General features: G+C 38.5%; 1 protein-coding gene across 1 annotated transcript in view; it reads left to right on the forward strand.

Moving 5' to 3' along the window:
- The first annotated feature begins 252 nt into the window (after positions 1–252).
- LOC144633063 (CUB and sushi domain-containing protein 1-like) overlaps positions 253–27467 on the forward strand; it is a 62324-nt gene continuing 35109 nt past the window's right edge. The window contains exons 1-41 of the mRNA XM_078491839.1: positions 253–384; positions 2099–2236; positions 2784–2954; positions 3632–3823; positions 4956–5093; positions 6678–6848; positions 8039–8215; positions 8630–8803; positions 10129–10302; positions 11073–11246; positions 11694–11867; positions 12547–12720; positions 13532–13705; positions 14100–14273; positions 14761–14934; positions 15790–15963; positions 16197–16370; positions 16485–16661; positions 16972–17145; positions 17638–17811; positions 18026–18199; positions 18596–18772; positions 18958–19131; positions 19703–19876; positions 20383–20556; positions 20736–20909; positions 21395–21568; positions 21655–21828; positions 21941–22114; positions 22471–22644; positions 22984–23157; positions 23255–23428; positions 23553–23726; positions 24001–24174; positions 24274–24447; positions 24554–24727; positions 25136–25309; positions 25952–26125; positions 26539–26712; positions 26807–26980; positions 27141–27314. Of these exons, the coding sequence (XP_078347965.1) occupies positions 324–384; positions 2099–2236; positions 2784–2954; positions 3632–3823; positions 4956–5093; positions 6678–6848; positions 8039–8215; positions 8630–8803; positions 10129–10302; positions 11073–11246; positions 11694–11867; positions 12547–12720; positions 13532–13705; positions 14100–14273; positions 14761–14934; positions 15790–15963; positions 16197–16370; positions 16485–16661; positions 16972–17145; positions 17638–17811; positions 18026–18199; positions 18596–18772; positions 18958–19131; positions 19703–19876; positions 20383–20556; positions 20736–20909; positions 21395–21568; positions 21655–21828; positions 21941–22114; positions 22471–22644; positions 22984–23157; positions 23255–23428; positions 23553–23726; positions 24001–24174; positions 24274–24447; positions 24554–24727; positions 25136–25309; positions 25952–26125; positions 26539–26712; positions 26807–26980; positions 27141–27314 (6970 nt within the window). The 5' untranslated portion in view covers positions 253–323. The remainder of the gene's footprint in view (positions 385–2098; positions 2237–2783; positions 2955–3631; positions 3824–4955; positions 5094–6677; positions 6849–8038; positions 8216–8629; positions 8804–10128; positions 10303–11072; positions 11247–11693; positions 11868–12546; positions 12721–13531; positions 13706–14099; positions 14274–14760; positions 14935–15789; positions 15964–16196; positions 16371–16484; positions 16662–16971; positions 17146–17637; positions 17812–18025; positions 18200–18595; positions 18773–18957; positions 19132–19702; positions 19877–20382; positions 20557–20735; positions 20910–21394; positions 21569–21654; positions 21829–21940; positions 22115–22470; positions 22645–22983; positions 23158–23254; positions 23429–23552; positions 23727–24000; positions 24175–24273; positions 24448–24553; positions 24728–25135; positions 25310–25951; positions 26126–26538; positions 26713–26806; positions 26981–27140; positions 27315–27467) is intronic.

Raw genomic sequence — 27467 nt, forward strand, 5'->3', positions numbered from 1 at the left:
TTTTTCCCGCGAACGTCCTTAAGTCAAAAAAAGCAACAGACAGTCATAGCCGTTAAGCTTAAAAATAAGCACATTTATTGAACCTCTGGTCCCGGCTGTTCATGAGACAGTACTATGATGAGATTGCGTGACGGTTACGTGACGCTTGCAAAGGAGGCGACAAGGAGATGATCTATCACACTCAATGAAACACGATAGCTATCAATTAAAGTCGACACGGGTTTACATTTCCCTAGTCCCCGGTGGGGTTTCACGTTTTCGTTCATAGTCAACAAGCCACCAAGGCTTGTGTTGTGCGTTAAACATTCAACCGGATAATAGAAATGAAGATTCTGTTTAGCTTATGGCTGCTTTGGGTCATCTTTTCTTCTCGTAAAGTAAAAGGTAAGTTTCATTCATTCGAATTGTGTAGGAGCTGCGTTCTGAGTCTCAGACTTATAACAAAGTTGAACAGTTCATCATCTCACGGCCACGAATCTCCATATCGCCGGTTATAATTTGCTTTGATGGTTTTGCAGACACGATATTTCAAATTTAAGGCCTATGAACTAAAAGGATCAACTACTAATCGATTGCTCTGTGATTTAAGACGGCGGCGATGAGATTTTATTTATTATATCATGCAATAATGTGTGTTCCTTAAACAAAGGCAGATCTATTGATGTTATTTTGTGATAACGTTTAATGGTTTATATGATAGAGATATGATCTTAAAAATCTTCTAGAGCAAGAAATATCAGCCGATATGCGCGAGTTGTCGCACTTGGATCGCACGTCACAACAGGAAGCTCGAGGATAAGATGTTTTATGACAAGGTCATCCTCACTTGCTACATATAAATATCAAGTTTTCTGAAAAAAAAAAAAATCTGTTTGGCTGCTGATAAGAAATGTCTTGCGCTGCCAGCCAATAGATCGACTAGGAATACGGTAACTTTATAGAGAATGAGCTAGATAACAATTTAATTGCTTTGATCTTGACGTTGCATCTTTTGCCGGGTCGCACGTAAACTGCGCAAATGCGATGGAAACCAATGCTCTGCATGATCATTTCTTCCTCCCACGCGCTTTTTTCCTTGCGTTCTTTTTCTTTTTTGTGCCAAGAAGGAAAAAGAGAAGGCTTGTTGTTTTTTCCTGTCAAAAGTCAAGGGTTTCAATAGCGGGAACTTGCCATTTAGTGGGATTAATGTGGATTAACCAGCAAGAAGAGCACTGTACAGGAAATGGGTATCCATTTTTGACAAAACGAAGAAATGACAAACTTGGATTATTTCAATTTCTCGATTATTTCCAAGGATGGTAAAAGAGGCGATGGCTCGTTATAGAGAATCTAATTCCCAATTCTAAAACTGTCCGGAAAAAAGGAGAAATGTGAAGTGTCTGTAGTAAGGTAACTGACATTATTTTCAGTAAAAACAACGTAATACCTTCTTAACTCTTCTTAACTCGTTGAGCCTCCTAAGAGTGTAAAGAGAACATGTAGCCAACGTAAACACAACGTAGAGCGGACGTGGAAAGAGCGTGAAGCGAGCGTGAAACGATCCTAAATTAAATTTGGAATGACCGAGCGTGAAACGAGCGCAATGCGAGTCTAAATTAATTGCTTGGAATAAGTATAACGCGAGTGCGAGGAGAGCCCGAACCAAGCAATTTTGAGCCTCTTCCTGGGGTTTCAGGAAACAAGGACATAAAATAATTGGCAACAAGGGAACAAAAGGAACATAAAGCTCTGAACACGGGAACAAAAGCTGTGTTTGTGATATTTTTGGGAACAAGGATCACAAAACAGAGGAATTATTTTGGGAACTAGGGAAGCGTACAAAAACCGCCTGTTCTGCAGGCTAGTGTCAAACTAGCTTCGAATGAGTATGAAGCGAGCGCAGAATCAGCCTGAATCAAGCGTGAAACTAGCGTGAAAACAGCTTGAATTAACAGCAAGCGTTGAATGAGTGAAACGAGTTGCGAACAACTGTGGAATGAGCGAGAAGCGAGCGTGAAAGAAGCGGGAAGCATGCGACAAGTGAGCATGAGCTTCACACCTCGGCATGACCACACACCAAGCTTTTTATGACCAAAACTTCTTTATTGTTTATATTCAGGCCAATCGGACTGCCTTCGTACGAATCGACAGCCTAGTCGGATGTGCGTGGCCAGATGCGATCCTTCCACTGGCTGCAGTGGGCCTGGGGAGGAGTGCCTTTGCGATGGCGACTGTGGGAATAGCTGCGTAAAGAAAGGTATGTAGAAAGTACATTTAGATCCTTGTGACTTTTCCAAAAATAAATAATTCCTAGGCTTATAACAACGACGGCCGAATATCGTTTCAGTTGTAACAGGTGCATTTAGAATTATTTGCAACATTGTTCAGTTTGAGAGCACCCTTATGGCGAAAGTGTCTTAAAAACTACAACTAATCACTAAATTTTCCTTCCAAGAGAGTCTCATTGACCGCTTCGCTTCAAACCTGTATTTTGTTTGTCTGTTTGCTTGTTTATTTGTTCGTTCGTTCGTTGTTGATGTTGTTGTTTAGTGAAGTAACCGTACACGCAAACTTATACGCAAATTGAATGTGAAGGGAAAAGAAAATAACTTAGGGATACCAAAGCTTTAAAGAAACTCGAAAAAAAACTGAATGATTAAAACCGAGACGTGTTTTCGGATAGAGCAGCCACACCCCCGTACAAACGACTGTCAATTATATCTTGTCTTATATTATTCAAAGTTAACCTTATTTCATACTTTTTCATTTTTTATTGAATATTTTTGTCATTTTTTGTTGGACAGATTTATCTTGTGGGAGACCACCGGGCGTAAGGAATGCAAAGCCACAATATCCATCCACGAATTTCGGTGACACCGTTACTTACATTTGTAACAAAGGTTACACATTGTCTGGAGCATCCCAGAGAACGTGCCGAGCGAATGGAAAATGGGACGGCGTGGGACCCAACTGCTGTAAGTATTGACTAGCCCAAAAAACAAAAACCTGCCGCGGTTTTCTTTTCTATTACATCTTGCTTAAGATAACCCTTTTGATAATTGACGTCAGATATAAAAGTTATAGTGCTCAACATTCCCTTTTGCTCTACTTATATTATTTTCGATCGATTTTTCTTAATTTCGGTCATTTCTCAAAGATTTGGTTTTTAAGTTGTTTGTTTGATTGATAATAAATTAAGGGTAGAATTGTTGAGGCACGCAGCAATAGAACACGTATTCCTCACCACCAACAGAAAGCTAGTAACTAGAGAATTCATCCGTGAATTTCCTTCTGAGCGTTAGCTCCCTCCCTCCCCCCCCCCCCCCCCCCCCCAAAAGAAAAGAAAAGAAAAGAAAAGAAAAGAAAAGAAAAGAAAAGAAAAGAAAAGAAAAGAAAAGAAAAGAAAAGAAAAGAAAAGAAAAGAAAAGAAAAGAAATTGGGGACTACACGAGGCAAATAAAAAAGCCTTTTTGACTTTGGTGAGATTCGAACCCACAGCCTTCGCACGGATCGCTGTAGCTTTACCGACTGGGCTACGAGGTCAGACGGGCTTTGAAATCACTGTACAACTACTTGTCTTGTTTCCAGCTTGTCTGATTTAATTTGATTTATTTTATTTGACATAATTCTGTTTTACTTTTTTTTTATTCAGTAAGAATGTGTAGCTTGCCGACAATTCCGTTTTCCACCTACATCGCAGAACCGGTCAACTTCAACCGAACATATATGACTGGCGAGAGAATTAAATTAGCTTGCAAAAAGGGCTTTAAACAGCTTCCGGGTGGCAATCCTGTCAGAATCTGTATTAGTGGACTGTGGACTCGATTCCCGTTTAAATGTGAAGGTATGTTTTCAAACTCCTAAATCTACAAGCCTCGTCACATTTGATGATTTGGATGTCTTTAAGCTTGGTTTGCTTTGTAAAAATAACATACTTTCAGCCTACTTAGTTTTTGCGGGCCCAAGAGAGGCCCGCAACCCTAATCTTGACAGTGACCAGCGGATTGCGTATTACGCGTGCGCGCCACGTTTATAAAGGCTATCTGCAAACCGGAAGTTGAAAATTTTGTTCTTCCACTAAGAACGATCGGAATGCAAAAAATGTGTCAATCACGACAGTCTGTCGTAACACCGGAAGAGAAAAAACTTGTCTCCAAGAGCGATAAGAATGCGAAAAATCAACAGTTTGTCAAATTAGATCGAGGTTTCTTTCTTGCAGACATTACGTTTTGCGGACGTTGTTTTATAGGTGTTGCTTTTGAGAAGATCTGCTGTGATTGTATCACAGATAAACTACGGCAAAGCGAATGATTCCGAGAAATTCCTTGTAACACTGACAACAAAGCGAGTTTGCCGACGGAGGAAAATCACATCTCAATTCACACCGCGTGCTCGACTACACTTCGCAAAACTGTCAATAAAAAAAAAACAATTCTGATTGGTTCGCGGCAATAGGAAACAATAAAAAACATTCGTGACTTAAGCGTGACGCGTTACTCGACCTGACTCGGCATAATTTTTCTTTGTCCAGTGATTTATCGACACTGTCTGAAACACTTCCCTCCCAGTACCTTCTCTTAACTGCATCGAGGCCCGCACTTTCTAACCTGTGGTTACCACTAGTTTTAAGCCTACTATTTCATGACTCATCCTTGATACCATCAGTTGTTAGGAAGCAAAAAGGTACTTTTGCACCATTCTTTGCGGTGTTTGATAAATCGTGTGATAAATCCACACGACGATGTCTGATCTAGCGACTATGTGATATTAATATCGATTATATCGCATGTTCGCTATGTCCGTGAAATTTATTGTCAATGTTTTGGAACAACAGGTGCATGGTTCAACTTTTTTTTTTCATTTTTAGAGGCATGTTTATATCAGTGTTACACGGTGCATATTGACAAAATCCTTGTAAGCTAGTTACTCAAATATGTGTTACATATTTCGAGTTTTATATCTTGTGTTTTCTCTAGGTACTCACGCGTGCAAAAGAACCATCCGTGCACCCAGAACCAAATGTACTCAAGAGTGCTCGCCTCAGAGTGGATGCGGCTCCAGTAATTACCAGTGCCTATGCGACGGAAGTTGTGGTTTTAGTTGCGTAGAGAAAGGTCAGTAACTACTTGCACAGGACAAAACTAGAGGTTATTACGAGTGCCGTTTTCATAGGTTTTAGCTACAACTTGTAAAAAGTGAAGAAATTATTCAACATGACGCGAGCGTGGGACAAAGAAAAAATCTGAGTCCCCGACGGGAATCGAACCCATGACCTCCCAGAAATACCGGTTAGAGCGCCCAACCGGTATTTCTGGGAGGTCATGGGTTCGATTCCCGTCGGGGACTCAGATTTTTTCTTTGTCCCACGCTCGCGTCATGTTGAATAATTTCTTCACTATTTATCACCGAGCTTGAAATTTACCATCTTTATTATTTACAACTTGTAAAAAGTTCCATGGCAACTAACCAGCCAGCACCTTGTCAGCTTACTTTATAAGGCCCTGTTCGCACATGGCTGTTTTCGTTTTCAAACGAAACTTTCTCTTCGTTGCCTGGCCTTTCGTCCACAAGGATCCTGTAAAAACGGTGACTGAAAACGAAACTTTCAAAAGCGCTCTCGAGAGTGGAAACCTTTGAAAACGCAGTTTTCGTGTTTTCGTATGGACGATGAAAACGGAACTTTCGAAATAGATGACGCCACTTGCGGTCTTGCGGGCTCATTTAACTGGTGAATTGGGTTAACGCGCATGTTCTGTAATTGGTATTAACGTTTTCGAATCGTTTTAGCGTTTCCGTCTGGACGGGCGAAAACAATTCGAAAACGCATCGTGTGGACGCGATTTTATTTTGAAATTGGAAAGAAAGAAATTTCTAATAATAAAGTATTTTTCGTTTGTCTCACGACGTAGTGTCACTTGTGATGTAGATCGCGACGTTTCGACTGCACACTGCTAGTCTTCATCAGGCGATAAGGTCGACTGTTGTGCGTGAACTTATAAAGCACGCTGCTGCGCTGTGATTGGTTGGTTTTCAACAGCTGTGATTGGTGCATTTCGATCCTCGCTGTTTCTGTGTCCTGTTGTTCCCTCAGCGGTCCGCTGTCGTACAGTTTGCTGTCGTAAAAAAATTTCTTTTTCAAACGAAAACGGATACGTGTGGACGGGGCCTAAATCTTCCATCGCTTACCAAACTGTAATTCCCAACTTACCATTACAACATTAAAATGCAGTTGGCTTAAAAGCTGACGTTTTGAGCGTTAGCCCTTCGTCGGAGCTCTTTCCCTCTTGGAACTTCACCTTGGGAAATAAAGGTTCAAATAGACCCCTTTTTACTTTTTACTTCTCTTCTCTTTTCTTTTCTTCTTTTTCTTTTCTGGACTCTTGCTTTTCTGAGAATCATGTTTAAGACGAAATCCATCAAGAAATAATTTAAATCCTATTGCGTTATTTTATACTCTTTCTATAAGCAAAATATGTAAATAAATTATCCGTGATAACGCCAACAAAAATTTCTTAACAGAGCCTGGTAAAATTCAGTGGAACTTCGAAATTTGTTTTCCATGTTTGGTCTGTTATTTGAAACAGGAACACAGAAGTTTGCAACAAGATATAAATAATTTTGGTCAATAAATAGTCGAATTAAGTCCTGGCGGATTCCGTCTTAAATTTTCATTACTGTGATTACTTCTTGCTTATTAGGTATGTCATGCGGCAATCCACCTCCTATACAGAATGGAAAGCTTAATTTCACGGGAACAAATTACAACTCTACAGCTCATTACACGTGTGATGAGGGATACGATTTAAACACGGAACCTGTCAAGAGATGTACTGCAAAGAAAAGATGGGACGGTCTCACTCCTAGATGCTGTAAGTATAATTCAACCTTACGTGACTCACAAAGAAAAAGAAGACTCTGTTATTCAATAATTTGGAACCTCATACCTTATTTTTTACTTATTTTCGCGGGACTTAATTTTCGCGTTTTTCGCAATTTTCAAAAAATCGCGAAATTAAAGACCCGCGAAAAAAGGTTCTCGCGAAAAATAACGACGCAAACTTTAATACCCTTTGATATAATTCGTTATGATTAATCAACGTTGCCGTCAGTTTACTACATAATTATCTTCGTACAGTCGTCAAACTAGCTCTACTTTGTTACAAAAAACATGTCAAACTGTTTTAAGTTTCGTTTTGTTATATGGTTTTGTTCAGTGTCATTAGAAACTATTGCTGGGGAAAACTTAAAATCAATTTTGTCAAGTTTGAGGCTTACTGTTTGTTAATGTAGACCAGCATTTTGACAATTTTCGCGAAATTTAGTTCCTTGAAACGTATTTTTTAGGCCAAATCACGAAATTTAAGTCCCGCGAAATATGCCCGTTCCATTTTCGCGAAATCAAGTTCCCGCGAAAATAAGTAACATTAAGGTAATTCATCGACGTATATTATAAAGTTTGACGTACCTTATTGCATGAAATGTTGGCGACAACTTAATTTAGCAATTCTGAAAAAAACGTATTTAGCGACACTTTAATTTAGCCATTTTTGTAAATTTTGGAACATAAGTCACTTAATTTTCAATCCGTATTTAGCGACAATTTGATTTAGCGATTTCTTGAAAAATCGCTAAATTCGCTAAAAAAAAGTGTCGCCAAAATTTCATGTAATAAGGTAAATTGTCTCAGTTCGTTTTCAAAAGATACTTCTCTCTTATAGCTAACAATAGTTCCGCATAAATCCTATTCAAAATTTAACTAACGCAGTTTAATTTTAACCTAAAAACTAACAGTCAAAAGAAACAAGGAAACGAACAAACCAACAAAAAAACATTTAGACCGTCTGCTTTGATTATGACGTTTTGTGCTTCTTATAATGGTCCTCAGAAACGTTTGACTTTTCCTTCGCTACAACAGCGGCAGTGTGGGTTCCTAATATGTCGGTCCTCAGAAACGTTTGACTTTTCCTTCGCTACAACAGCGGCAGTGTGGGTTCCTAATATGTCGACACAGATAGTATGGCTACAAACTAACCAATTCTTCCCGCCATTTGTTTTTCAGTGCGTGACTGCCCAGAGCCGACAATTCCAAGAAATGCGTACATTTCAAATCCAAGTAAAAAGTATCCTTCTGGCTACAAAGTCACGTTTAAATGCAACGAAGGTTACAACCAGGAAGGAATGGCCACTCAAATGTGCTTTCTTGGAAAATGGACCGTGTTGCCTTTCAAATGTACTGGTGAGTAATCTACCCGAGGGGGGGGGGGGGGGGGGGACATTTACGTCAAGTGCTTTATGCGGCAGACTGCGACCATGAGAGATCAATTACCATCATCAGAGCAACTGCTTCAAGGAAACTATACCCAGATACATATGCGCCGAGCTTTTCTGTAAAACTAATGCTTCCTTTCAGCGATACCAAAAAGGTTTACTGATGATGTGATAAGGAAAAGTACCAAGTATTACGCATCCAAAAAGCTGCGTCCGAGCGCATTCAATAATAGATTGTGATATCACTCGAAGTTATGTGAAAAGTTAAGGTTGATATGCACTTGAAAGATCACTCGTTTTCAACACGACGCGTCCGTATATACAGAGGTTTACTAGCAATGCCATCGTCATTTGCATTCTAATTTCTTGTCAATTTTTTTAGAGGGAGGATGTGGCGATCCTGGTACTCCTGAAAATGGACGAAAGCTCGGGGTAACATACTCAGTCAACAGTGTAGTTTACTTTAACTGCGACTTGGGTTATGAACTTGTCGGGTCACCGGATCGCAAGTGTCAACTGAATGGAACTTGGACTGGAATACAGCCAGTTTGCAAAGGTAGATTGCAAAAAAAATGCTCTTTGTTATACCCTTGGATAAGTAACGGAAGACTAGACTAACTGATCTTCCCTTAATTTACTTTTTAACAGCCGAAAGATATAATGTGTGGTGTTAGTCTCGGTGGTGTGCCTCATTATATATATATGGCAAATTTCTAGTATTTCTAGTAGCTAAACTTTCGCTTTATTGAGCTATACGACTTCATAGAACATTGTATTATTTTATTAACCCTATAGACCCTATGCAAAAATGATTGTTATTTATTTCCATTGTTTGGTCAGGTTTCTTAAAACGCTGATGGTGGCACTTAAATATATATAAAATATTATGCTATTCTGAGAAGTTTCATTGTTTTGGGTTAAATGGCTGCAATGTTATGACTCATTCAAATTTAAGAGATTTGTATGGAAAAAGTCACCCTGGCCTGACTAGCCTAGTTTTCATGGTTTTGGCAATATAAATGTCCCTGTAACTTCCCATTAAATAAACGTATAGCCTTTAAACTTCATACACTGATTTTCTTTGACTTTATCTTTTAGTTAGGGGTAATTTAATTTGTTGACAAATGATTCTTCTGGGAGCCGAAAATTAACAGCCGCCATATTTGCCTTGGGTCTATTCACCTGGGAAATGTATTTTGGTAATCTTAGATTTTTAGGTATTTATATTAATCAATCTTTGCAACTTTATTTATAATGCATCGGACGACATTTTGGTGTGTCAGTTTTTCTGCTCACGTGACTTGACGTTTTTATACCAACTGTCATTTGATAAGCTGTCATCCCAAATTGAGAGTTCCGGAGAGCCCGTTTCGCTTTTGTTTGTTTCGATACCGGGTTTCCTCCGTTCTTCTCGATTATATAAATCCATTTTTGGAAATTTTCTGACAATTTATTAAATAAACTGAAATCCAAGATGGTAAATGCGATCGAACTGGAATTCAGAACTGTTTCTTATGGAGAAGGGAAAACCAGAGAGCCCGAAGGAAAAAAACATTCGAGGCAAGGACGAGAACCAACAACAAATTCAACCCACATATGACTCAGGATCTGAACCCGGGCCACATTGGTGGGAGGCGAGTGCTCTTACCACTGCGCCAACACTGCTCTCATTTTGAATTGATGACGTCATTTTGTTGTAAAAATACGTCATATATAACACGGGGTCTCTACTAAAATATGAGTGCTTCATAACAAGGAAGAATAATTTTTGTAATGCAAATGCTGAAAATCATAGATTCGTCACCTTTCCTAGCGTATTGTCCTCGTTATACCCTTTTGATGTGACTATTTAGAAATTAAACTTTTTTATCTTTATTTCAGTTGTTAACTGTGGTTTCCCACCCCGTCCAAAGAATGGATCATTTATTGGCAATGGAACAACTTTCCAAAACTCGCTTCGGTTCCAGTGTGATGACGGTTTTGAACTGGAAGGAAGCGAAACAAGAATGTGCACATCAGATAAAAACTGGAGTGGAAAAGAAGTTACATGCAAAGGTAAGTAAATGAAGCATCTGTAATAAGAAACACGCAGACAGAAACATAAAGGCAAGACAATTTAGTCAAGACTTGATATTTTGTCATATCGATCAGATGAAGATAAACCCTTTTAGTGTCTTATCGATAATCCGCTAATCAATAAAGGCAATGAAAAAATAAATATAAATAAAGCCTTGCCCATCAGTGAGCGTTGATGTGATTGATTATGGTTTAATACAGCCCTTTATGTTAGACATTCTTTTTGTTCTTGTTGGTACAACTATCGCGGTGCATACTGTCGTGAATTTTTATAACGACGTGAATTTCAATATTTGTCGTAAATGTAATGACCGTTGCGTGCATTGTAATACCTGTCACAAAAAACCTGTCAGTTGTTGTGTATAGTAATAACGCACCTAACATGGCCTCAACGCCTTCTGCAACGAAACGTTGCTAATTAGTACATTCATTTAGGTGTGCTACACTGCAATATCGGGCAACTTGTGTTTCAGCGCCTGTAGACGATGGTTGCTTTGGACTGTTTTTTTTTTAATGGTGTAGTAAAAGTATTTAGCCACAGAACAGGAAGTTAAGTATCTAAGCGTGACAAGAAGTCAGTTAAATCAATTTGCCATTTGAAAACTCAAGTAATGTGTTTAGTTATGTGGTAAAATCGCGGAAAATTGAATAAGGTCTTGCTTTTCTTGGCTGCAAAGAATGTTGCAGCATATAACGAAGAAAGTAAAAAACTCCTTTGTATCTTTTGCCTTTCAATTTCTCTTGTGAAGCCGTGGATTGTGGAAAACTCTCTGCTCCAATGAACGGCTCGCTGTCAGGAGAAGAAACCACTTACCCCAACCATGTGCAGATTAACTGTGACGAAGGTTTCAATTTACTCGGATCACACAGACGAACGTGCCAAGCGAATAGCAAATGGGATGGAAACAAAACCTCATGTGAAGGTAAAATTAAACTTTACTATTGATAATCAGCAACTTACAATGGGAGTAATATTTCTATATTGTATTGAGCTAGCCTATAAATTGTGGTAGATAAATACGACTTTATTTTTTCGAAAAAAAAGGAAAAATACTACATGAAGCAGTATCAACAATGACTTTTAAAGGAGTTATGTCATGTCATTTTAAATTATATCCTCGAAGTATAAAGTTACTTTTAAATTGAAAGAAACTCAAAATAGTTTCCTAAGGTACAAAATCACAAATAAACTAGTAAGAAACCGAAAACAAACAAGGATGGTTACGAACGAAACAAAATAAGACGGACAACAAATGAAAACGTTTTTTTATATAATGGCCAATATTTTCAAGATAACTGAGTGCATTCACATTGTGAAGAAAGTATATCATGAAGAGTTCAATATTTTTTGTGTCCCTAATCTCTTGTAGCGGTTGACTGCGGTGCTTTGACTCCGCCTAACAACGGTTCGTCTTTTGGAACTGTCACAACCTTTCCTAACACTATGAAGTTTAGTTGCGATGCTGGATTCGATTTGGTTGGTTCTCCTTCAAGGACGTGCATGGCTAATAAGACCTGGAGCGGGGAAATACCAGTCTGTAAAGGTAATCATTGAAATCCAGATTGTACAACCTTATGATGAAGTACTGGTACATGTTTTTTTGTAAGGATAAAGTACGTTCCAGTCGAAGGAAGGAGGGCCGACGGGATCGACGCTTTATTTGCCAGTTCTTTGCCAAAACACAACAGAATCACCCGGCAGGTCGAATCTAGACGTTTTGACCCGACTTCCAACGTACAAATGTACTGCAATAGCAAGTTCCATTCGCACCAGTGCGGAGGTGTAATGGCCTTACTGTGTTGTGTTCTTAGGCAAGACACTTCACACACAGTCCAGAGTATCTTAACCCAAGATTAAAAGTGCTGATGAACCGGTAATATTATGGTCAACCTAAGAAAATGCTGCGCTATAAGTAGCACCTTATCCTAGAGGACTGTTACAGCACCTTAGTCCCTTCAGATTAGGATACCAAAATGAGCAATGAGGTCTGGAGTAGCTATTTTGGCCTGTGTACCTACCGTTTCATACCCGTAAGATCATGTATGGCGGCAGTGTATCTTTACCGGTGAAGAGTTTAACTCTTGATGAAGTTACAAAATGGTCTGTGGGCTTTCTTTCCAATTGATTGGAGGTTAAATTTCTTTTTACAACTGCAGAAAAAGCACATTGCTGCAAAACTGCTCTGATACGTTTTTGTCTTTCTTTGATATTTTCTTGTGAAGCCGTCGATTGTGGAGAGCTCCCTCCTCCAATGAACGGCTCAGTGTTAGGTAAAGAAACCACTTACCCGAACGAAGTAGAGATTAACTGTGACGAAGGCTTTATTTTACGTGGATCACACCGTAGGAGATGCAAAGCGGACAGAACTTGGAGTGGAGACATCACCATGTGTGAAGGTAGTGAAACCAATAAAGTTGATAGATAAGCATCATAAAGTGCCTTCTCTTTACAAAGAGTACTTTTTACCCCAATGAAGGGAAATATACAATAATGAGATACCATATGTTATTTTACTGTAGAATATTACAATACGTAGTTCTATTCAACTAAGTAGTATAATCGTTCGTCCGTCAGACCGTTCGTCCGTCTTTCCGTCCGTCCGTTCGTCCGTCCGTCTGCCCGTCTTTTCCTTCATCCGTCATATCACTGATCCGTCTTTTTATTTATCCGCCAGTATTCGAACATTTTATTTCAGTTTAATTATTCACTATGTATTTTTTACCTTAATTAAGTAGTAATTAAGTTGTACTCCTGGCGTGTAATTACTTATGGCGCATTTAAAGATTGCTTATAAGAGTGATTCATTCGTCCATCAAACATTTTGCCTTCGATCTATCATTCGTATTCTACAGCTCACGCAACTCAATTACTTTTAATTTTCCTTAAACTGCTATGCGCTGTAGCTTTAGCTCTGCCATAAGCCAAACTAAATAAATCAGCCGGCTTGCCTCTGCAGCGAAATTTACTTGCTCGCCTGGCTCCTGACTGACGCTGACGCTTTGTAATCTGTCAAACTCGGCAGGTTATTGCATATCATCAAGTGTTTCATTGGCATCTAAAGCTGGTGCCTGTAAAATCACTGCGAGCACCTAAACAACCTTTTTCCAGCTAATGCTTCACATTTAGCCGTTCGCGTTGTTATGCTTTGTTGACAATGCTTTGGAGTTGAATTCTCTTGCTTTTGAAGCTTCTTCTCTCCTTTTGAAGCCATCAACTGTGGCAAGCCAGAACTTCCAGATCATGGTTCAGTGTCCGGATTCTCGACGAGATACCCACATCCGATAACGTTTACTTGCGATATTGGATACGAAATCCAAGGTTCTGTTGTAAGAAGGTGCCAAGCTAATGGAACTTGGAGTGGTAATAAGACGAGATGTAAACGTAAGTACCAACATGCATTTAAGGTCCTTTACTACCAAGTAGTTAGTCGGTGAGCTACATTCATAGTCCATTTCCCTCGAATGTGTCGGTTTTCGCTCAATATGATCTCATTCAAATGCCCTCACAGCATTGCTCGGTTTTTTTGTTGTTTTGCTTTTAACCCTGCAGGTACAACATACATGTCGTGGTCTCTTAACAAAATGTCAAACCCAACGCAAATTTAAACCGCAACGTACATGCCACCACTTACAAAAACTCCTTTCGATTTTCTTCAGTGATAGAGAAAGCCTATCGTTTGTAAAAGTAAACAAGCAACTTTTTTAGAAGAGTAAAAGGTTAATATGAGAAGTGAGCACTTATAAATGTGTTTTTATTCTTTCTTTCCATCTCCAAGCCGTTGATTGTGGACCACTGCAAGCGCCAAACAATGGTACCAAAAGTGGCAATAAGACCACGTACCAGAATGAAGTTATTTTTCACTGTGACGATGGCTTTGATGTAATGGGATCATCTTCTCGGGTTTGTCAGGCTAATAAACAATGGAGTGGGGATGAAACGTTTTGCAAAGGTGAAAAACAAATCCCTTGTCTTCAGTTCGTTTTGTCATTTCGTGTTGAAAATGGTGCTGTGGCAGTAAGGTATCTTTGGATAATTATGTAGAAAGGTGTGCAAAAACGTACGACAATGGTTTTCCTTAAAATGGAATTTACGCAGTAGTACTTCAAAATGTCTTTTTTGTCTCGAAGCGAGCTGATAGTTGTTTCTACTTGTTCCATCTTGTCTTGTTAAATGGAACAAATGGAAAAACCATCGGCTTGATAGGCACCTGAAAGACGATTTGGATGAAGAACTGGGTAACAAATTTCACTTACCAAGCTGTCAGTTAAAAGAAAATCTAAAATAAAATTTAGAATCTAAATTTAATATGAAGGTTGACGATCAACTCGGGCAAACAGACAGCAATCGGAGATGCATGTGTTAGAAAAACGTTACAATACCGAAAAATTCAAGACATTACCAAAACACTTCATAATTTAACTATATTTTTCACGCAGTTAAAGACTGTGGTCAACTTGCTTTTCCAACTAATGGATCTTCCACTGGAGGAAAGACAACTTATCCCAATGAAATAACCTTTGAATGTGATGATGGGTTTAATGTGGTTGGCTCCAGGATCAGAAAATGCCAGTCGACGGGCATTTGGAGTGGTAACGAAACGTTTTGTTCAGGTAATTTATAGTTTTATGTCAATAAGACACCGTTGTTTTATAATTTTGCATTTGTTGTCAATTTGCTTGTCAGTACCAAGCCAAAGACTGCTTTCTCAAAAAGTCGTTTGAGGGGCACTTTTTTTTTATAGGCCCCCTAATTTTTGTTTTTTTTTTTTTTTTTTTTTTTTTTATTTTTAAAAACACCCACCTCAAAAAAATTTTGTATATAAATAAAATTTTTTTTTTTTTTTTTTTTTTTTTTTTTTTTTTTTTTTTTTTTTATTATTATTATTAATATAAACTAATTTCTTGCAACAGTTTCAAAATACTATTCATCAGAGACGAGAAACCAGACCTGAAAACGCGATCCGCCAACTCCGGCACTCGCGATTTTTTCGCAAACTGCCTCTTTTAGAAAAAAAGAAAAAAACCTAAGGGTCACTAGCATCTTCTACTGTAGTTTACATCCATTATTTTATTTCATGATTATCCTTTACTTCATAATAAGAGTGCAAGATTGCTCAGATCGAATATTGCAGGCCCTGTTTCTTCACCTCCTGAGTGGTGGAGCATCACCCAATCAGACGCGAACGAAGTCAAAGCGCATCTTGATGAACAGCTTTCTCAGCTTCGAATTGTCGCTGTCACCTCAACTATGTTTGTTGTTTCATAACTGCAACAGCCACTTTTATCTTACTTCTCCATCTGCAACGGTAACAAAAATGCGAAACGAAGATTGTGGCAGTGCTATAGTAAATTCGAGGTCCATTTGATTTTTTCTTATCTTTTAATTTCTTTCTCTTTTCGTTTCTGAGCCAAGATGCTAACAAACATTTGAAGAGTTTTCTAAATGATTTTTCTTTCTCCAAACAGCAAAAGATTGTGGTTCCATTGGAACACTTTTAAATGGCACGATACACGGAAGTGAAACCACCTATCCCAACAAAGTGACATTTACTTGTGACGATGGGTTCAATTTGATCGGATCAAGTGTGCGAGAGTGTACGTCCCATGGAATATGGAATGGCGTAGAAACTTCTTGTGAAGGTAAGAAATTGTTTGGGCCTGCTGTTGGATTCATAACTAGAAATTTCATGTGTTTACTTGGAAGACGAACCTAATTTATATACTCACTTTGATTAAAAAAAAATCAATCAATTTATTAAAGTCATGGCGCGGGATGAGGTTGCTCTCTCTATTCATGTAAAACGCGCATAACAGTAATTAAAGTATACAGTAGTTTGTTTCTTATATAGGCTAGTTTCTCTCTTTCTATTCAGCCAAAGACTGTGGGCCTATTCCGACACCCTTGAATGGCACGACACATGGAAATCAAACAACTTATCCTAACAAAGTTATGTTTACCTGCGACGATGGGTTTCATCTGAGAGGTTCGAATGTGCGAGAGTGTCAATCGGATGGAGTATGGGGTGGCATCGAAACGCGTTGTGAAGGTGAGCTAGTGAAAGCTTTTGATTTAAGAAAAGGCCTTTTTTAGATTTAGAATTGTATTTAAGGTCCTTGAAAACGTCGATTCGAGTGATGTATTTTCTATCTTCATTCATTAGCAAAGGACTGTGGATTTCTCCAGGTTCCTATCAATGGATCTGTACTCGGACCGTATCTGACCACTTTTCCAAACTCGTTAACGTTTACATGCGGCCCAGGTTTTACACTGAAAGGATCGCGTGTCAGACATTGTGAAGCTAATGCTGTTTGGAGTGGCAATAGAACCATTTGTCAAGGTAAGTCAATTCAAAAGACAAGTAAGAAGGAAAAAAACACGTTTTAGTTAATTAGCAAAAGATGGGATATATATCTGTAGCTGTTGTGAAAAGCTGCCAAGTGATCAAGATTTTTTACGCTGAACGTCACTATGCGAATGGGATACCTCTGCTGCTCCCCAATCAACTACGTAATGTAAAGGGGTTACAAATTGATGTATCCATAAAAAACGAGCAAAAGTTTCTCGTACCTCTTTTCAACTGTCATCTTAAAGGCGTATCTATGCTTGAGCCAACGATTGTGATCTCCGATTATTTTCCGGTGCTTTAGCCAAAGACTGTGGGCCACTTGATGTACCATCCAACGGAACAATGTTTGGCAATCAAACGACGTATCCCAATGAAGTGTTTTTCAGATGTGACGAAGGTTTCGTCCTCAGAGGCTCACAAGTAAGAAGTTGTACTTCTGAAGGAACATGGAGCGGTACTCTAGCTTTCTGTGAAGGTACAACACATAAAAGAACACTTTCATACTTTTCGCTGGTTTAGCTTTCGGACGTGCAAGCTGGTATCCCTCCTCCCCGTCGAGGTTTTCTCTCAATTTTGCAAAGGAGATTTAATCAATAATGCTGAAACTTTCAGCAGATGTCCTGGGCAGCCCCATGGGTACATGAAGGTTTGGCCAAATCTAGACTATTTTGACCGGAATTCTCTTATTTTTGGGTTCACCTCAACGCTCTTCCACCCCTTGTACTACGGTGAGAGTATGAACTATGAACGTTCAGGAGTTAAAATCGAATAAGCGCTTCACTTCGGAAAACCAAATACACAAGCATCGCGTTGATAATAACTTGAGGCATTGTTTAGTGCAGCATGCTTGAGGAAACAGTTTGGAATATATATAAAAAATGAAATAAGACCGGGAGCCTATTTGCAGAGAAAAAATAAAACAAACGCTAAGTATTTTGTAATTTCGACCTGTCCTTTCTTGCTTTAGCTAAAGACTGTGGTCCACTTGTTGTTCCGAATAATGGCTCTGTTACTGGAAAAAAGACAACTTTTCCGAATGAAATACAATTTAGCTGTGATGATGGGTTTAACATGCATGGCTCCAGAATAAGGAAATGTCTGTCGACTGGAATTTGGAGTGGAAATCAAACGTCTTGCACAGGTAATTTCAAAATTTTAAATTCATAGCTTTTTTGCGATGTTGCTGCTATTTTTGTCGTTAGTTTCCTCTATCATAAGTAGAGTCCTTCCTACTGAAGCTCGTAGAATTCATCTTGTGATATAGGTATCATTTCACGCTGTGCGTTAGCAACAAGCAAACAGCTCAATGTTAAAACCTCACGAAGTTGGTAAAACATTTTTTTTTATTTTAATAGCGGTGGATTGTGGCCACATTCCCACTCCGCAGAATGGTAGCATATTCGGAGAGGACACGACGTATCCAAATTCGATGGAATTTAGTTGTGACGAAGGATTTATCATATCGGGATCTACAGTGAGACGTTGTTTGCCTAATGGAACATGGAGCGGCCAACAGACATTGTGTAAAGGTAACAGGTTTTCGATAAACCTTTAAATAATTCTAAGACAGCCGTTCTTTCACGAAGGAAATTATTTGAGATCTCTATTAAACTTTGTAGTCTCAGGATTCAACCTATGGTATTTCCAAGGTTTTGACAACAAATTTATTAGACTCATCAGCACGCCCATATATGGCACGAAAACCTTTTTTCTAAGCAAAGCCATACCTTTGTTTAATTTGAGAAGATGTGCAAATGTGCAGGAGTGTGAATTTGATGAAGCGTGGAGTGGCTGAAAGTATTTTGTAAAGGCAAATAAGAAAACCTTTTCGAAGCAGAAAAGCATTCTAGTAGTATTAATTATTTATTTTAGTTCGTTTCTTTTAAAGGTTGTACAAATCTCAATTTATACCTTTTCTTCTTTAGCCAAAGACTGCGGCATTCTCAAGATTCCTTTAAATGGTTCTATAGTCGGGCCTAAGTTGACCACTTTTCCAAACTCACTGACCTTCACTTGCGACAAAGGTTTTGAGCTGAAAGGATCACGTGTTAAACATTGCGAGGCTAATGCGCTGTGGAGCGGTAATGAAACGTACTGTCAAGGTGAGTTGTCGTTTATTTGCTTTGCCTTCAAAAATACATGAATAAGTACTTTAGTGACGCACTACTCTCGAATCGATTGCACAATCGTTCTTCCATACACATTCAACTCACATTTTGATTTTTATATATTAAAAACTTGTTTGGTCGGTTTTTGTCAAATCCAATAAGTCATATACCTGTTTTAGCCAAAGACTGTGGGTCACTCGAAACACCATCGAATGGATCATTATTTGGTAATCTGACGACGTATCCTCATAAAGTGTCCTTCGGATGTCATGATGGGTTCATTCTCAAGGGATCAATGATTAGATGGTGCACCTCTGAAGGAACTTGGAGCGGAACTTCAGCTTTTTGTGAAGGTACGAAACCTATAATAGTACTCCATAAACGTCCACCAGCTGAGGATAAGGCACCAAAATGAAAGAGTGATTCGTTTGCAGGGAAAATTGTTCTTTACTTATAAATAAGGGCATTCTAAGGCACTATTTGTAAATCTACAATCCATGGTTTTTAATATTTGTATTCTAGTGCATTTTTATATTTTATTGTAAATAATTTTAGAGGGCCACTGGTTTGTTAGCATTTTTTATGCTGTTTTAGTGCTGCCCTCGTTAAATAAAGACTTTACTTATTTACCTACTTACTAATGCAAAAGATCAGCTTTGTGGGCGGGAAAAAAAAAAAAAAACAGGTGGTCTATTGCCCGTTTATGTCCAGGCAGCTACACGAGAATTAGTGCTCGTGCGTGCTTCCTCGCACTTTACGTCAATCACAAAAATAGAAACCCTTATGTAAGGTTTATGACAAATACTAAATAAGGATAAATAAGTGCTTAGTTTCTCGTTCTTTGGCGAATTTTGTGAGACACCCAAGGCAATTAACGCCATTCCCAAAAGTGTCAAATATTGATCTATTCTAATGTCTCTAAAGCTAAGGACTGTGGTTCACTTGCTGTTCCAACGAACGGCTCATTCACTGGACAAAAGACAACTTATCCCAATCATATGACATTTAGCTGCGATGATGGGTTTACCATGACCGGATCAAGGATCAGGCATTGTCTGTCGACTGGGATTTGGAGTGGAAATCAAACTGCTTGCACAGGTAATGTAAGGCTTTTGGTAGGCTTCATACCTTTTCTCCTTGCAACTTCTCGTCTCATATCCTTATTTTGGTTTAAATTTATTCAGCCTTTGTAATTGTACGTAGAGATGTATTACTGGTCAGTGTACAACTATTCATCATTTTGAAACGGGCAGTGGCGGGGAAAGGGAGGTTGGAGGGGGAAAGGGGGGGGTTTGGGGGGGGAAATATAGAATAAGTCGATACAAAACTCTCCCTTAACAATAATGGATGCTTAATTGAAATAAAAAGGGCTTAAAACCCGAGCCATGGTTGTTGTGGCAACAACGGCTTATCAGCGGCTTATTACCACTATTTGCGACTGATGGAAGGGTTACGCCGGAAACGTCTCCGTCCGCATAAAGAAAGTAAACACTTTTTTGAAAACTTTGTATATAATGACCATAAGGTTTCTTCCAAATAACTGAAACGCTTTAGGATTGGAAGATTTTACTTGCTATTATTTTGTTATTTTGCTATTATTTTAGCGAAAGACTGTGGCACACTCTCAGTTCCAATGAATGGATCTTCCAGTGGACACAAAACAACGTTTCCAAATACCATATCGTTCTCTTGTGATGTTGGTTTCGTCATGATTGGGTCACAGAAAAGAAAATGTCTGTCGAATGGTCAGTGGAGTGGCAACGAAACATCCTGTACAGGTAAATGTTCAAATCTGGTATCTTTACCCTTTGTTTAACTCGAGTGCGACCGTGACGTTTACTTGATTCGTAAAATAACTTTTCTTTCGTTTTGTTTAAGTTCCCAACACGCACAATATACGGCATGTTTGAAATATTAACATTTTCATTAGTTCTTCTTTTTTAATTAATTTTCCCAGCTGTTGACTGTGGCTCTCTACTGATGCCGATGAATGCCTCCTCTTACGGCGAATTCACTTCATACCCAAATAAGGTATATTTCCAATGTGATGAAGGATTTGTTCTCAAAGGATCACCTGTAAGAGTTTGTCTTGCAAATGGGTCTTGGAGTGGAAATCACACTTCTTGTAAAGGTGTGTTCAATACGTAAGCATCGCCTACATTACCATCATTTACATCATTTTCGCTATAATCATTTTTATCACCATCACCACCATTTATTTTTCAAGAATATCATAAAGTAACATGATAAATGGATGACAATATTGAGACCGTTAACGGAAATTGCAGAGAACAAGGATCAGAGGCTGAAGTTGTGTACGACCTGTCACTGGGCTGTTCGAACGGACATGTTACCAATCACGTATATTAATATTCATCTATCTTATCATACCTCTATTAAAAGGACACCATGCAGCAACTCACAATAGACGTCAATGATCTTAAATTTACCAAATTTTATTTTGTAAACGTCCTTACTTGATTAATTTCTTTAATATCAGCTATTTGCGAGTGGCCCTTTAGTTTTATTTAAAAGAATGGAGGAAATTTTTTAAATATTGTTGAAGTTGTCTATAAAGGGCTCTGTTAACATTATGTTGTGTTGTGATCACTTTAGCTGTTGACTGCGGTGAACTACCTGCCCCACTAAACGGGAGCGTGCACGGATCTTCAACTACATTTCCAAACACGCTTGAGTTTTCGTGTGACGAGGGTTTCATACTTGACGGCTCTCCATCAAGGAAGTGTCAAGCTAATACGACATGGGGTGGAAAGGCAGCATTTTGCCGAGGTACTTAGCATCTACTTCACAATAAACGAATTGCTATTCAAAAGAAACGAAATTGCAGATACATTACCTTTATTTTTTTTTTCTAGCTCGAGATTGTGGCAAGCTACCCTCTCCAGTGAATGGAACCGTTATTGGAAATCAAACCACGTACCCCAACAAACTGACTTTCCACTGTGACGAGGGCTTTGACTTGATTGGCTCTTCTGTCAGGCAATGCGAAGCAGATGGAAATTGGAATAGACAGCAACCAAAGTGCAATGGTAATTTCAATATACCTTCAAGTATCAATCAAATTGACGTTCAGGCTTGCTTTCGATTTTATGTACCAATTCGGTAATACTGATAAAACTAATGTTTGTTCTGATCCCATAGCCGTCGATTGTGGTCAGCTGCCTTTGCTTCTTAATGGTTCACACTTCGGAAGACTAACAACGTACCCAAATAAAGTGCTTTCATACTGTGACGAAGGATTTTTATTGAGAGGTTCATCTGAGAGATCCTGTCAAGCAAATAGAACTTGGAGTGGAACCCAAACGAAATGTGAAGGTAAGTAAGCTATATATGCGATCATTCTACGTTTCTACCTAATATAAATTGAACATTTTTCGTGCTGTTGAATTATCAATTGGTCATTATATTTTCGTCCTAGCGGAAACGCAACAGGGATGTCGTTAAACAAAGGTTAAATGAGCAAACTAATGGCTCTCGTGCGTTATAAGTCTTAAAAGTGATAAGAAGAACCTTTCTGAAAACCACATTGAAAGTGAATGAAAGTTTCCTAATAAAAGACTAAGATCATTATCATTATTGTTATTGTTATTATAATTAGAACATTTTCTTTGCAGTCGTTTTTTTTTTTTGCTTTGGAATGTTGTAAGAATACTTTGTTCCAATTTTTTTAGCTATTGACTGTGGTGCACTAGCTGTTCCACTAAACGGAAGCGTACAAGGATCCTCAACTACATTTCCAAATGTACTTACCCTTACTTGTGATGATGGCTTTATACTTGACGGTTCCGCTTCTAGAACATGCTTAGCTAATGGGACATGGAGCGGGAATACCACGCTTTGTCGAGGTATCATTTGATCTACTGACAGAATGACAGACTGACCGACGTATTGATTGATTGATTGATTGATTGATTGATTGATTGATTGATTGATTGATTGATTGGGTTCAAAACATCTTTTAACTTTTTTCTACAATTCTCGTTTTTAATTTTGCAATTAAAAAGAAACTTTTTAAACCTGACGAGAAAAAAGAAAAAGAAACTTTAACTCTGAAGATGAAAATATGTCGAAAACGTTCGGTTCATTTTAATGCTTTATAGTTTTTAGCAACAAGTACACACTTTTCTAAAGAGCGCTTAGGTTAACGTTATTATTTTATCTAAGCTACTTTGTTATTCTTTTAGCTAAGGACTGTGGCCATCTTCCTCCTCCAAAGAATGGATCTATTATCGGGGATCAAACTACATACCCCAATGAACTTTCTTTCTTTTGTGACGTGGGCTTTAATTTGCTTGGTTCTCCTGTCAGACGATGTGAAGCAGATGGGATATGGAGTGAAGAACAACCCAATTGTACAGGTAAGATTAACATGTTAGGGGTATTTTTCTTTGCTTTTCAATTTCATGAAAAAATACATTGTGTAGTATTCTAAGCTAATAATATTTTCTCTTGTAGCCGTTGACTGTGGTCCACTGCCTTTACTTCTAAATGGCTCATATGTGGGTAACATGACAACGTACCCAAATAAAGTGCTATCATACTGTGACGAAGGGTTTTTATTGAGAGGTTCATCTGAGAGATTCTGTCAGGCAAACAGAACATGGAGTGGAACCCAAACAAAATGTGAAGGTGATGATACAATTTGCTCATTGTATGTAAAAGTAATGTAGTATAATTAAGAAAACATGCCTATTGCTGCAAGACGTTATCATCAACTTCCACTTTTTCACGACGTTTTGCTTTATTCATTTAGCGGTTGACTGTGGTGGACTATCTGCCCCGCTGAACGGAAGTCTGCAAGGATCTTCGACCACATTCCCGCATTTGATTACCTTTTCTTGTGATGACGGCTTTATACTTGACGGTTCCGCCTCTAGAACATGCCAAGCTAATGGGACATGGAGCGGGAATACCAGGCTTTGTCGAGGTATCGTTTGTTTCAATGACTGACTGACTGACTGACTGACTGACTGAGTGACTGACTGATTGACCGATTGACTGATTGATTGACGTATTGAGCAAAACGGTTTTTAAGCTATACAATTCAGAAACTCTTGACAGCTCATATGTTATTTTTTTACTTGTTACAAAAGAAAATGTAACACACAAATTAAATGGCTTTCTATCTCCATCGAAATTCAAGAGTGGTTATGCTTTGTTTTGCCTTAGCTTCTTTGTTTAGATGCTTCTTTTTCTTTTAGCTAAAGATTGTGGCAATCTTCCTCCTCCAAAGAATGGATCCGTTATTGGGAATCAGACTACATACCCCAACAAACTTTCTTTCTCTTGTAACGAGGGCTTTAATTTACTTGGTCCTCCTGTCAGACGATGTGAAGCAGATGGGATATGGAGTGGAGAACAGCCCACTTGTAAAGGTAAGATTTTTATGTTGGGGATATATTTATTTGCTTTTTAATTTCAGGAAAAAAAGACATGTAGTAGTATCCATACACTTATATTATTTTGTCTTATAGCCGTTGACTGTGGTCCACTGCCTTCACTTCTTAATGGCTCATACGTGGGTAACCTGACAACATACACAAATAAAATAGTATATAGCTGCGATGAGGGATTTTTATTGAGAGGTTCATCTGAGAGATTCTGTCAGGCAAATAGAACATGGAGCGGAACCCAAACAAAATGTGAAGGTAATGATTTAATTTGTTTATTGTATGATCTGCAAGTAATATCGTAACATGTATTACTGCTACAAATTACCATAATAATGAAATATGTATTTTTGCCTGTTTGAAGCTGTTGATTGTGGAGAGCTTGATAACCCAATAAATGGCAGTAGGCACGGAAGCAAAACGTCTTTCCCAAATCTGTTACAGTTCAATTGCGATGAAGGCTTTATCCTACACGGTTCCAATGAAAGGCAATGTCTGGCCAATGGTTCCTGGAGCGGAAACCAAACATTTTGTGAAGGTTTGTAATTAAAAAGAGCTGAAAAACACTTCATTGTAGGTTGTAAACGAAAACCATTGGTATATTTATTTTTACATTGAGTATATTTATTACCATTAATGTAACATAACGCTCATGCATGCAACATTGCTGGCATAAATTAGAGTACATTAGCCTCACATTTGGAATGTTTTTGGCATTTTATAATTTCTGCAATGCTAGCCATCAAAGAAATCATGAATAGAATAGTCTTACAATTATTAATTAATTTATAAGATGATGTCCCATTTGCGAATACAACCGCCTCTCATTCGGTCCCGCTACTACGCACGAAACGCTCTTCGCACGTAGTACCGGAAGAGATGAAAGGCGGCTATGTTCGCAGGATTGATGTCCCATTTATCTTTCGTTTTATTTCGATTATTTTAGCCATCGATTGCGGTCCCTTGCCTGATCCCATGAATGGTTCATCTATTGGCGATCTGACAGTGTTCCCGAACATTATCCGGTTTTCCTGTGAGCCTGGATTTTTCCTCACTGGTTCTTCTTGGAGAGAATGCCAAGCAAATGGAACATGGAGTGGCAATGAGACCACGTGCAACCGTTAGTAGAAAACAAAAACAACAAGAGGCCGCAGTCCAGAATTTATATTTATAATTTATATTTTCAAAGTGCAAAGTAACATCAGGAGTGGACACAAACTGCAATTTTGTTACGAGCAATGTTGTGCGAACTGTGTCCGCGCCTCGACGAGTTGAATTATATTTATAACTAAAATGCAGTTAACTGTGCAAGACGTTTATCAAAGCTGTCAGTCTATTATTCACTTAGCATACCTTCAATAAGGCGGCATATCAGTCTTAAGTGTTCTTTATAGTCTTTGAAGTCGCTGTTTTGACTTGGTCATTTTTTTTCACAACAATTTATTCCACATAAAACATTTTACCGTGTCTCTGTGCAAGGACGGTCAGGCGGACGGATTGATACATAGAGCATTTATTTTAACTGGAAAACTGTTTTTATAATTTTCGGATTATGCTTGCGTCGTTTCGGGCAATCTGATTTAATCGAACTTTGTCGGTTATTCTCGCTGCCTACTCCTGTAAAGAAGGTCAAAAACGTCTTTTGGAACTTGTGCTAAAGAAGGTACGAATACTTACTATATTTAAACGAAGTGATTTTCAATCGAATTAGCTGACCGTTTGTAGGATTTTATAATGTACATTATTTTGACTTTCTCTCTAGCTGTTGACTGTGGAAAGGTTCAAGTTCCTAGAAATGGCTCTTTACTTGGAAACTACACAACGTTTCCTAACAAGCTGCATTTTCTCTGCGATGAAGGTTTTATACTTAGGGGATTGTCTGTAAGAAGCTGTATGGTAAATGGGACTTGGAGCGGTCATGAGACAACGTGTGAAGGTATGTGAAGGAGCAGGAGAGCAGGGATGGCGCAGTGATGAGAGCGCTCACCTCTCACCAATGTGACCTGGGTTCGATTCCGGGGGTTGAGTGTGTTGTTTGTTGTCGCCTTGCTCCGAGGGTTTTTTCAGGGTTCTCCGGTTTTCCTCCCTCCTCAAAACCCAACACTTCTACATCGGGATTGGGAACAATGGATAAAGAGCCACTCTGTGGAAATTCCCATTAATGTACCTTATGCTTTTTATTGGTAGATATAGTAATACTATAACATCGACGTGTACTTAATATGTGCCAAGATCTAAAGCTTTTCATCTGATCCATACGTTTTTAATTTACTTTATAAAAACAGGAAAGACTTAGAATACGTTGTTATTAACAAAACTTACGTGATATTATCGTTTTTATTATCACAGCGAAAAATTGCGGGCCTCTTATGTCTCCAAAGAATGGGTCCATGTTTGGAGGTCAAACAACCTTTCCTAATGAAGTCACTTTTAGTTGTGATGAGGGTTTTATAATGAGAGGACCAGAGAAACGAAAATGCCAAGCAGATGGAACATGGAGCACAAACGTTACTTCATGTGAAGGTAGGCAAACAACTAGATATTTTGTTGTTTTTTTTACTGGGAATATACATGAATATACTTTGCTGCTGATTTATTTTGGTCATTTTGTTTGTAGCTGTTGATTGTGGACGCCTAAGTGTTCCTTTGAATGGGTCATCATATGGCGATCTTACCGTGTTCCCCGAAAGCATACGATTTTCCTGTGATATTGGTTTTATTATGAGCGGCTCGCGTGTTCGAAACTGTCAATCCAACGGTTCATGGAGTGGAACTGACACCATCTGCAATGGTAAGTGTCTTTCGTCCCTAAACTACGTAGAGTTTTGGTGAGAATGGCAAATTTCGTAATAAGATTGTGGAAAATTTGATCTGTTTTCAGATTTTTCTCATAAGGATTGCATTTACTACTAAGAACATTAGTAACATATTTGTCATCCTTATTTTCTTAGCGGTTGATTGTGGAAGACCTTCAACTCCAGTGAATGGTACTGTTTTTGGAGAACAGACTACATTTCCCAATGTTTTACAGTTTTCATGTGACGAGGGATTTACCCAACATGGTGCTACCGAAAGAAGATGTCAACCAAATGGAACTTGGAGTGGTAATGAAACTAGTTGCCAAGGTATTTTGCACCCACCTTATTAAATGCAATCTTGTTAAAGGCAACACACCGTATATAATTATGCAATTTGATATATGCAGATTTGATATTGACTGCAGTGTAATAGCTTGACAGTCATTGCTGATTTAAAAGTGCTTTTTGTTTTGCCATCTT

This window comes from Oculina patagonica, chromosome 1 (genome assembly GCF_052425735.1).
Source record: "Oculina patagonica isolate OP01 chromosome 1, crgOcupat, whole genome shotgun sequence".
In the NCBI taxonomy this organism is placed as follows: domain Eukaryota; kingdom Metazoa; phylum Cnidaria; class Anthozoa; order Scleractinia; family Oculinidae; genus Oculina; species Oculina patagonica.